General features: G+C 39.6%; 1 protein-coding gene across 8 annotated transcripts in view; it reads right to left on the reverse strand.

Moving 5' to 3' along the window:
* The window catches only part of LOC110115963, an 83122-nt gene extending 74937 nt beyond the window's left edge, over nt 1-8185 (reverse strand). For 3 of the 8 annotated variants that reach the window (XR_003700740.1, XR_003700742.1, XR_003700741.1), the window contains exons 1-2: nt 6705-8185; nt 1825-1913 (exon numbers count right to left, since the gene is read on the reverse strand). Coding sequence is in view for 5 of the 8 variants with exons in the window: in XM_028694900.1 (XP_028550733.1) it covers nt 1825-1913; nt 6705-7425 (810 nt within the window). In the remaining 3 variants the exon portion in view is untranslated. The remainder of the gene's footprint in view (nt 1-1824; nt 1914-6704) is intronic. The other 5 variants (XM_028694900.1, XM_028694899.1, XM_028694901.1 and 2 more) reach the window with 5 other exon arrangements.
* Between the last annotated feature and the right edge of the window lie 4351 nt (nt 8186-12536).

Here is a 12536-nt window from a genome sequence, read left to right on the forward strand (position 1 = left end):
GGGGCTCGATCGAGGAGAGGATCGCAGAATTCGCGCAGGATTCCCGGGACGGCGCCGACTGCACAGCGATTCGGCGGGATTTTGGGCAGGACTTGCGGAGGATTTCCTGGAACCAACGGTTTACAGGTATTTTGATTTTGATTTTGATTTTTTTCTTTGGGTAATCTGTGGAGGTCAACAGACCGTCCAAGGGAGCTGCAGGATGGAGCTTCATCATCGTCCAAGCGGGCCAAAATCTGCAGACTTAGCAAAAGTGTACAGCATGATCGCAACAATGCAAGGCAGCTGAGCATGAAATCCAACCAGTTTAAATCAGATCCAGCATATTTAATTGATCCTTCCATTGAGATACTTTTTCAAACATCACTCTTTTAATGGCATGAACAATCGTAATGGAGCTTTGTACAGAATTTCCATATCTTCTAGCATTTCTCTCTTTCCATATGTAGTAGATAGTGCAGCAAGTAAGAAGTTTGTAATAGTTTTTAACCAGAGAGTGACCTTTGTAATGTTCATTAATCCAAACAAAGAGATGCAGCAAAGATGGTCGTAAAAGCAGTTCTTTTGTATCAGGTATAAGAGCATTTAAAACAGAAAAGGAATATGAACATTCGAAAAAAAGATGGGAAACTGACTCATCTAAAGTGTGGCATAAGCTGCACTTCGAAGTGATATATATCTGTCTAGCCCTTAAAGCATCAGCTGTTTTTAAACCTCCCACAATTGCCATCCACACAAAAACGTTATGTTTCAGACTGTACCGTTTGTGCCAAATAAATTTCTACCAAGAGCTAATGGGAATGTCAGCATAAAACTCATCAGTATAATATTTATGTTTATAAACCTTCTTGTTCTTCCAGAGTAAACAAGGTTCTTCATCTTGATGTGCATTTGCAAAAAGTTTTCTCAAGTGCATAGGAATAAAATTAGGAATATCCCATTGTGAATTAATATAAAAATCCCTCGGCAGAATGTCAGGAATGGAAACCGCATCCCTCAAGTAATTCCCAAGAGTGACATTATTGCACCAATGGTCCCATTTCAAAGAGATTGGAGCCTTGCTAGTGATGTTGAAATTAAAACAGTTTTTGGCTTGTGAAGCAGTTCGAAAAACCGATTTCCAAAATTTAGACGCATTGCAGGGAGGAGGGCGCCATGGCGACATGTATTTACTGATCAACCAGTTGGATAGAGGAGTGATACAGTTGTACATCCGAAACATAACCGAACAGTTATTGGCAAATTAAAGTGCATTTACTGAAGGTATACCCAACCCTCCTCTTTGCTTGGGTCGACAGATGACATCCCAAGAAATCATGTGCAGCTTCGTAGAGGAGGAGCAATCCCCAAAAAATAAGAATCTGGAACTAGACTTCTTAAGGAATTTGATAACAGTTTTTGGTAGAATAGAGCCACGAATCCAGTACCCAATAGAATTTTGTATGGTAAACTTTAAGTACTGAAGTCTGCCCCCAAAAGACAACAGATTAGCTTTCCAACCATTCATCTTTTTGTTAATACTATCCATAAAAGGAAGATAATCTTCTATCTTAAGCCTTTGAAATGATAGAGGTATACCAAGATAAGATATCTTAGAAGAAATATTGTGTATGGAAAGAATTTGACAGATCTCTTGTTGATATCTAAAATGCTTGGGAAACATGATAGCACTTTTGTCAAAATTGATATTTAACCCTGTAACATTTGCAAAATCACATAAAATATTAGCAAGCTTGTGACAATTCTCAAAACTTGCCTCCCCAAATATCAATACATCATCAGCATACAACAAATGGGTTAAAGAGAAGTTGTTGACAGATATACCTTTAAAATCTCTCCCATCCAGAAGGTTAGAGAGGGCGTCATGGCAAGACAAAATAGATATGGACTTAAAGGATATCCTTGCCTCAGCCCTGCAGAAGTGTTAAAATAACCCTCCAAAGCGCCATTTAGAACAATAGAAAAGTTTGCATCGGTAATACACATTTTAATCCAATTGACAAAAACATTTGGAAAACCTTTCTTTACCAGCCTATCAAGAATGAATTCCCTGGAAACTGTATCAAATGCTTTCTTTATGTCTAATTAGTCACAAAAAAAGTTTGCTCCACCTCTTTTACCAGCAGAGGCAAGAATGTCACTTGCTAGCAAAAAATTATCAGTAGATATTCTGGATTTTATGAACCCCGACTGATTAGACTCAATAATGGAAGGCATGATCGGTTTGAGTCTATTTGATATCACTTTAGCAATGATTTTGTATATTACATTACAAAGAGCAATCGGCCTGTAATCAGCAATACTATTAGCATTTTTGTGTTTAGGAATAAGCAGAAGTTGAATTACCCAGAAAAACAGCTTTTTTAATTTCTTCTTCCTGAATATAAGATGTTAAAGCATAATGACACATTTCAGGAAGGGTAGAGCCAATTGGCAAGGAATCCAAAGATTGATTTTGAGGAGGAGGGGGATTGTATAGTTCTTGTAAGTGTTTCAAAATAGTGGAAACAACAGCATCCCGATTAGTGGATGGAGTAGAAGCAATCAGATTGATGACTGATTTAGAGCTGCTTCTTCTACACCTGATTTTGCCATATAAAAATTTGAGATCTTCCTCCCCATGTTTTAGCCAATTCACTTTTGCTCTTTGAATAATCCAGGAGGCAGTAATAGCACTAAACCCTGCAATTTTAGCGTTAGTATCTTTTAAAGCTATATTAAGAGTAGGACTGTTCGGCTCTTCGTGAAGCTTCTCCAAGATCTCTTCTTGATGCCGTAGCAAAGAGTTTAAGTGCCTTGTAACAGAATTGGAGTTTGACCAAAGCTCTTTCTTTATTAAAGACTTTAAATGCCTTAGAGTGTTGCATAGATGAGAAAGAGGATTGCCAACAACATTTTCAGAAAAAACTTGTAAGAGTAGAGTCCAATATCTATCCAATTTAGTCCAATAATTTTTAAAGAGAAATCTATGTCGAACCTGGTTAACAATGCCAGAGTGTAAAATGATTGGGCAGTGGTCCGAACAAGCCGGACTTTGGATGGAATAGAAAGATTCTGTAAAAGCATTCATCCAACAATTGTTCACCAAAACTCTGTCAAGTTTGATATGGATGGGATTGTCAACACGTTGATTGAACCAAGTGTATTTACTTCCAACAAAATTCAAATCCATTAGGCTATTTTTGAATATCATGCTATTAATGTCATACATAGCAGATTGGGTCAAAGAAGAGCCCCCAAGTTTCTCATACGCAAATCTGCAACAATTAAAATCTCCCAAAAGGAGCCAAGGAATGTCAGCAGCAGGAGCAATCAGATCAATGGATTCCCAAAGCTCTTTCCGTTCAAGGGTGCTATTAGAGGCATAAATAACGGATATCTGAAATAGGGAAGCAGATGCAACTGAAACCATACCATATATCATTTGTGAAGAGACATGAGTAGGATTAAAGCACATCTTATTCGCATTCCACTTTATCCAGATCCTCCTCGAAGAAGACAGGGCAAAATTATGACAACTACTTTCATTATAGAAAATAGAGTGAGACTGTTCAAAGAACGAGTCTTGCAAAGAGTGGGCATGAATCCTATTCTCCAAAATACAGATCATGTCTAATTTGAAGGACTTCGTAAGACGCTTGCAACAAAGGACTTTGCCAGGACGATTGAAACCACGAACATTCCACGCCGCAATGGATGGGATAAACATTATTAATTGGAAGAATGGGGTTTTTTAACCTGCTTCCCCTTAGCAGATTTTTTAGAAGCCACAGTTTCTTTAAATTTTTCTTTCTGTTTTTGTTTTTTGGAATTAACTTCCTGACCAAATTTCCCGGAATCAGGCTCTTCCAAAATATTTCTGACATCCTCATCAATTAGAACATCAAACTTGTTCGGAGACATGACCGACACATCCTGATTCTTAACCGCACCAAGAATGTGTAAGGAGCTGGATGAGGCGGAGACTACCTCCTCGTCGTTGGGTGAATTTAAATTTGGGATAACTGAAACCACAGGGACTTCTACTGTCAAGGTGTTGTGAGGAATTGGGATGTCCTGTTCCATAGGACTGTTAGTAGCTTGGGATTGAGGGGTTGGGGAATGAGCCTGATAATGGAGAGGAAGCCCAATAATGTTTGTAGTGGTAGTGGTGGCATTTGAAGCATTAAACTGCTGATCCGGTGGGTTTTGAGAAGACTGGACTTTTGGTTTAGGAATTTCCGATGGAGGTTTTGAGAAATCTCTAGCATTAGAAGAATTCCTGTTTCTGCCTTTCCTACTAAAACTCCTACCACGATGAGTTTTAGTAAAATTATCCGGTTTTTCGGTATCTACCTCTGGTTTGGACGGACATGCAGAAGAGTAATGCATTAAAGACTTACAGTGGTCACAAGGGAAAGGACGCCATTCATACTGCACCTTCAAGCTTACGATGTCCAATGATTTTGTATATTACATTACAAAGAGCAATCGGCCTGTAATCAGCAATACTAGTAGCATTTTTGTGTTTAGGAATAATAGCAAGGGCTGTGGCTTTAACCCCAATAGGAATGTAACCCTTGAAGAAGGAGCGAATGGCCCTGCACACAAGGGGACCCACAATGTGCCATCCCGTTTTGAAGAAGTGGAAGTTAAATCGATCAGGTCCCGGAGCAGAAGTTGAATTACCAAGAAATACAGCTTTTTTAATTTCCTCTTCCTGAATATAAGATGTTAAAACATTATGACACATTTCAGGAAGGGTAGAGCCTATTGGAAAGGAATCCAAACAATGATTTTGAGGATGAGGGGGATTGTATAGTTCTTGGAAATGTTTCAAAATAGTGGAAACAACAGCATCCCGGTTAGTGGATGGATTTGAAGCAGGCAGATTGATGACATATTTAGAGCTGCTTCATCTACACCTGATTTTGCCATATAAAAATTTGAGATCTTCCTCCCCATGTTTTAACCAATTAACTTTTGCTCTTTGAATAATCCAGGAGGCAGTAATAGCATTAAACCCTGCAATTGTAGCATTAGTATCTTTTAAAGCTATATTAAGAGTAGGACTGTTCGGCTCTTCTTGAAGCTTCTCTAAGATCTCTCCTTGATGCCGTAGCAAAGAGTTTATGTGCCTAGTAAAAGAGTTAGAGTTTGACCAAAACTCTTTCTTTATTAAAGACTTTAATTGCCTTAGAGTGTTGCATAGATGAGAAAGAGGATTGCCAACAACATTTTCAGAAAAAACTTGTAAGAGTAGAGTCCAATATCTATCCAATTTTGTCCAATAATTTTTAAAAAGAAATCTATGTCGAACCTGTTTTGCAATGCCAGAGTGTAATATGATTGGGCAGTGGTCCGAACAAGCCGGACTTTGGATGGAATAGAAAGAGTCAGTAAAAGCATTCATCCAACAATTGTTCACCAATACTCTATCAAGTTTAATATGGATAGGATTGTTAGCACGTTGATTGAACCAAGTATATTTACTCCCTACAGAATTCAGATCCAATAGGCTATTTTTGAATATCATGCTATTAATATCATACATAGCAGATTGGGTCAAAGAAGAGCCCCCTAGTTTCTCATACGTAAATCTGCAACAATTAAAATCTCCCAAAAAGAGCCAAGGAATGTCAGCAGCAGGAGCAATCAGATCAATGGATTCCCAAAGCTCTTTCCGATCAAGGGAGCTATTAGAGGCATAAATAACGGATATCTGAAATAGAGAAGTAGAAGCAACTGAAACCATACCAGATATCATCTGTGATGAGACATGAGTAGGATTGAAGCACAGCTTATTCGCATTCCACTTTATCCAGATCCTCCCCGAAGAAGACAGAGCAAAATTATGACAGCTACTTTCATTATAAAAAATATAGTGGGACTGTTCAAAGAACGGGTCATGCAAAGAGTGGGCATGAATCCTATTCTCCAATATACAGATCATGTCTAATTTGAAGGACTCCGTAAGACGCTTGCAACAAAGGACTTTGTCAAGACGATTGAAACCACGAACATTCCACGCCGCAATGGATGGAATAAACATTTTTAATTGGAAGAATGGGGTTTTTTAACCTGCTTCCCCTTAGCAGATTTTTTAGAAGCCGCAGCTTCTTTAAATTTTTCTTTCTGTTTTTGTTTTTAGGAATTAACTTCCTGACCAAAATTCCCAGTGTCTGGCTCTTCCAAAATGTTTCTAACATCCTCATCAATTAGAACATCAAACTTGTTCGGGGACGTGACCGACACATCCTGATTCTTTACCACACCATGAATGTGTAAGGAGCTGGATGAGGTGGAGACAACCTCCTCATCGTTGGGTGAATTTAGATTTGGGATGGCTGAAACCACAGGGACATCTACTGTCAAGGTGGTGTGAGGAATTGGGATGTCCTGATCCATAGGACTGTTAGTAGCTTGGGAGTGAGGAGTTGGGGAATGTGCCTGATAATGAAGAGGAAGCCCAATTATGTTTGTAGTGGTAGTGGGGACATATGGAGCATTAAACTGTTGTTCCGGAGGATTTTGAGAAGTCTGGACTTTCGGTTTTGGAATTTCCGATGGAGGTTTTGAGAATTCTCTAGCATTAGAAAAATTTTTGTTTCTGCCTTTCCTACTAAAACTCCTACCACGATGAGTTTGAGCAGGATTTTCCCGATTTTCAGCGACTACCTCTGGTTTAGACGGACACGCAGAAGAGTAATGCATTAGAGACTTACAGTGGTCACAAGGGAAAGGACGCCATTCATACTGCACCTTCAAGCTTACGATGTCACCGTCCAGCGATACTTTAATTTCTTCCGGGTAGACAGCGTTGTTGTCCAAAAGAACACACACCCTCGCGAAGGTGAGTCGCGTTTTCTGCTCCGTAAGGTTGTCCGCAGCAAGAGGGATTCCAATCTTGCTAGCAATTCTAGAGATCCCCTCTGAATTCCAACATGCAAGGGGTAAATCGTGGATTTTTACCCATATCGGGACGGACGTGAAGTTCTCCCGCTGCGGCTTGAACTTTGGGTGCCACTTTTGGAGAACAAAAGGCCTTCCCAGCAAAAACCAAACTCCCCAAGACCAGACCATCTCGTAATCTTCCGAACACGAAAAACAAAGGCGAAAGAAACCATCGCTTAACGATAAGAGCTGGACAGAGCCTTTAAGACTCCATGTTTTCTTTATGTCTCCGAGTAACGCTTCATAGAACGGACGTCTACCAATAGAGTAACCAACAAGACATAAGTTCCAATCTTCTCCACCTTTAGTCAGCTTCTCATCAGAAAAAGGAACTATTTCTGGTTCCTGCGGGAAGTAAGAAAGACAAAGAACTTTGGGAGCAGAGGGTTCTGGACCGAACACTTTGTTCCAGTTTCTGGGAGTTGAAGAAGGAAATACCACGGGAGCCTGAACAAGAGGAGGGAAATCCGAAGGATTAAAACCCTCACCCATAGTAACAAGTAAGGAAGTGTCCTCCGGCCAAGCCAAGATCGTATGCTCAGAAGATGGCGGGGAAGGAAGAAAAACCCTAGCCGCACTCCTGATGCGTCGATTCCAATATCAAAAAGCATTTCTGATGTTTGGGATTATCACGCGGCATATCATTTATATGGCAGTTTACTTATTACCAAGAAATCCGGATACCATACAAAGAAAGACTCAAATTAAATGTCAAAATTGCGTCAATCCATTTCTGAGAGCGCAGATAGCATTAACGTCTTGCTTCTTCGCTGAAATGAGACAGAAGCCTCTGGCTTTTCTTTATATAACCAACCCGCAAGCTTCGCTCTAGAGGCTATTTTTCTTTTTCCATGTTCATGTCCAGTTCTGCTTCGAACTCTTCCCTGTTGTTCTGAACTCCTCAACCTAATCACAATCTCTTACTCTTTGCCTCTTCTCCTTTGTACGCAAAGGAAAAATCCAGCCACCTTTCTCTTCTCATCTCCCAACTAAGTTCAACATGCAGCAAAGTGTCGATCCTCCTTAACCTGCAACGATCCAAACGCCTCTTCCAAACGTCCTTGATGTCACCTATCCTCCGTTGAAACCGAACAGCCGCAGCAAATGAGGTCTTCCTTCTTCGCGTGAAGGTCCTTTATATCAGCAGCTATCCTCCCTATAACCCCCAAGCCGTGAGGTCCATTCATCAGCTACTTTAATCAAGACTGTTAAAACCGAACAGTAGCAACAGCAAAGTTTCTTTCCTTCACGTTTTTTTAAAGAAAAAAGTTGCTCTTCTTGCAACCATTAAGCTACAGGATTTTACTCGCATGCTATCAAACTGTTTATTTTTTTTACCCGACAACTCATTAAACAACGTTTTCCTCTTTTCATTTTGTTCTCTTGTTGCTTTTGTCCTTTCTCTACTGCATAGTGTAACTCCTGACATTTCTCTTGCACTCACGTGATCACCCTCACGTCTTCCAATCAGCCAACACTGCTTGTCTCAAGCCAATCTATTTCATTTCTCCGTTAAAGCTGTCCCATCCTACTCCTAATAGCCATTCTATTTGATTTCTGCTCACGTGAACACCCCAGCAAGATTCTCCTCCAAGGGAATTTCAACGTCAGCAAGCTATATATCCCTTGTCTCTTCAAGCTGCTCTAACCAATCAGCCATGCCACTTGTAACCAATCATCTTCCCATTATCATAAAAAGATGTTCTTCTGCCACCTCCACGTGAAGCTTTTTTTTTTTTGGGGAAAATTGAGGGATTAGCCCAATCCATAAAAAATAAACAGGTGTACAATGGGAAAAACGAACCCAAAAAATTAATCAAGAGAAAGAAAAACTGTAAGGAAAACCAAAATAAAAACAGACAGGAAAAACATGTCAGGGAGGACTCAGAAAGCAGATTAATCAGGATTCAGTTTAAGACACTTTCCTGGTTGCCCGGAGACCATCCAAAGGGAGTGATATGCATGCCTCATCATTGTCCAGACCCCCAAAAGAAAGCCTGCCAAAAAATCCATGCTATACCCGAAGAGCATCAACAAAGCGACAGAATCCAATCTAAATTCAGCAACCGGTAACAAAACAACAACAACAACATCAAGCCTTTATCCCACTACGTGGGGTAGGCTACATGAATCATTTTTCTCCATTGTGTCTTATTAAAAGTCAAATTCTCGTTTAAATCTAATAAAGAAAGGTCATTTCTAATATTTTCTAACCAAGTCTTTTTAGGTCTACCCCTATCTTTCTTAACATAAGTCAAATCTAATACCTCTACTCTCCTAATCGAGTCATCGCAAGGCCGCCGTTTTATGTGACCAAACCATCTAAGGCGCCTTTCTCTAATCTTATCTTCTATTGGAGCTACTCCAACCTTTTCACGTATATGCTCATTTCGTATCCTATCTCTAAGGGTAAAGCCACTCATCCACCTAAGCATCCTCATCTCTGCCACACTTAACTTAGTATTATGCTTCTCTTTTAAAGGCCAACATTCGGCACCATAAAGCATTGCAGGCCTCACTACCATCTTATAGAATTTTCCCTTAAGTTTGAGGGGTACATTTCTATCACATAACAAGCCCGATGCATTCCTCCACTTCAACCATCCAACTTATCTATTTCACCATCACTCTGAACAATAGATCCAAGATATCTAAAACGTGTACTCCTATTAATGACTTGATCGCCCAAAGTCACAATCCCCTCACTAGGTCTATTACTACTAAAATTACACTCCATATATTCCGTTTTAGATCTACTCAAGCGAAAACCTTTAGACTCTAAGGTTGACCTCCATAATTCAAGTTTACCTTCAACTCACTCTCTAGTCTTATCAGCAAGAAGAATATCATCAGCCAAAAAGCATACACCAAGGTACATCCTCTTGCAAATGTCTAGTGAGAACATCCATGACTAAAGCAAAAAAGATATGGGTTTAAGGCTGATCCTTGATGTAACCCAACCGAAATAGGGAAATACTTGGTCAATCCACCTTGTGTTTGAACACAAGTAATAGCTCCTGCATACATATCTTTAATGATTTGAATATAAGCATAATACCCTCCAGATCAAAATGGCTCCAAGCAAATTGAGAAGGCAACCCATCCAGCAATCATCCAACAGGCTTGCGAAAGAGCCTCTCAATCACCCAATCCCCTTTCTTCCGGGTTGTAATTTTAAATTTAAGAGCTTTCAGAAATTTTTCCGACAAGGTCACCACACACACAACCACTTTATTAAACCGCCTGCTATTTCTCTCAAACCACAAATGATAAACAATAGCATTAAGAGCTACAAGAGTAGCACTTTTCAAGTCACGATTAACCATCAGGTTACTAGCAAAATTGAAGGCTTGAACAACATTAGGCCTCAAGTAGTAAGCCAAGAAGGTAGGAATGATTCTAGTCAGCACCGAAAAAGAGTAGTCACATTCAAACAACAGATGGCTCATAGTTTCCGTATGAGCATGACAAAGAATGCAACAAGAATCTTCAATGTGAATATTCCTCTTAAGAAGTTCATCAACAGTTTTTAGGCCCCCCTTATACGCCATCTAAGAGTAAACAGAGAACCGTACAGAGTGCTTACGGTGCCAAACCAAAGCATGTGAAGTAAAATCATAATCCTGGGCAAAATATTCCAAGTAATAGTCTTTAAAGGATGGAGTTTGTAATTTATTCCAAAGAATATTGGGGGCATTCACGTGAGAAATAGGATTGGTCAGAATAAGGTCCCTTAAAAAAGGACACCGAATTAGGAATAGACCAACCCGAGGCATTAATCCACTCAGCCAGCCTCTCATCCCCGCCACAAGCAGGAGCAAAAATTTGCATAAATAGGGGTATCCCCTAACCAGTGGTCCCACAAGATCACAGCATTGCTATTAGGATGAATGGGAAAAGAGAAATTAAGCTTAGCTTTTGTAGCCGTGAGGGATAAACTCTTCCAGTACGAAGAAACATTAAAAAGATTAGGTTTCCAAGGGGATACATATCTAATTTTCAACCAATCAATGAGAGGAGAAATAGTATTGTACCATCTAAAAATAACACCACAGTTATAGGCAAATATAAGCGTAGGGAAAGAAGCAATGCCAAGACCACCTTTGGAAACCGATTTACACGTATTAGCCCAAGATATGAGATGAAGGTGCCTTACTGTAGAGCCACCATAATAAAGAAACTTAGCACAAAGCTTGCCAATTTTTTTAATAATGCTTTTCGGAATATAACTCCCACGTATCCAACAGACAATGATATTAGTGATTGTGTATTTAATGAATTGCATTCTCCCCGCAAAAGAAAGCAGATTCGCTTTCCAACAAACAACCAGTCTAGTGATTTTGTCCACAAGAGGGCTGAAGTCAAAGACTTTGATTCTCCCCAAAGAAACGAGCATGCCAAGATAGGTAAAGGTGCTAGCTATGTGGGAATATTAAGGGAGTGGGAAATGCCGACAGCACCTGGAAAGTTGTAGTGAGTTATAATGGTGCTCTTGTTCAGGTTTAAATACAGACCTCAGCTGTTTGAAAAGGCAGATAAAAGCCTAGAGAGCTGATCAACATTAGAAACATCCGCCTTAACAAAGATAAGTCATCGGCATACGAAAGATGAGAGATCCTGAAGTTCTCATACTTGAACCCTTCAAAAGCTTCATGATTAGGAGTAGAATCAATAAGACAAGAGAAAGCATCCATAATAATACAGAATAAGTAAGGGCTCAAGGGACAGCCTTGTCTGATGCCAGAGGAAGAAAAAAAGAACCCCTCCAGAGTCCCATCAACATTAATAGAGAAATAAACATCATTGACACATGTTTTGATTCAACTAATGAATTGAGCGGGAAAGCATTTTTGAGCAAGTCTATCAAAGAGGAACCTTCTAGAGATAGAGTCAAAGGCTTTCCTAATGTCAAGCTTCACACAGAAGTACTTGTTTCTGGCTTTCTTTTTCAAATAACTTAAAATTTCCCCAGCCAATATGATGTTGTCAGTGGAGTATCTTTTAGCAATAAAGGCAGCTTAGCTCTAGTGAATGATGGAGGGCATGATGAGCTTCATGCGATTGGAAATGATCTTCGCAATGATTTTGTAAAACACATTACAAAAGGCAATAGGCCTGAAATCATAAATGCTTTCCACATGGAGCTTTTTGGGAACAAGAGAGATGGCAGTAGCTTTCACACTTGTAGGGAGATAACACTTGTTGAAAAAGCTTTTCACAACATTGCAAATAGAGTTGCCCGTAATACTCCAGGTCTTCTTGTAAAACTCAAAATTAAAGCCATCTGGACCAGGAGAGGAAGTAGAGCAACCCGAAAAAATAACCTCTTTAATTTCCTCGTAAGTCACAGTCTTGATGAGGCCATCAACTTCAGAGGTAGGTATAGTGTTTCCAGAAGGAAAAGAGTTGATATCAGAATTGACAGGTGAGGGAGCATTGAACAGATCCTTGAAGTAGTTGATAATGCTAGTGATGTTATCAGCTTGATTTTGATCAATGCCAAAGATAGGAACCTTAAGAGCACTCCTATTAAAATTTTTGCTTATTCCGAATTTTGGAGTAAAGAAATTTTAAGTTTTCCTATCCTCTTGTAAGCCATTTAA

Source organism: Dendrobium catenatum, unplaced genomic scaffold (genome assembly GCF_001605985.2).
Source record: "Dendrobium catenatum unplaced genomic scaffold, ASM160598v2 fragScaff_scaffold_594, whole genome shotgun sequence".
Taxonomy (NCBI): Eukaryota; Viridiplantae; Streptophyta; class Magnoliopsida; order Asparagales; family Orchidaceae; genus Dendrobium; species Dendrobium catenatum.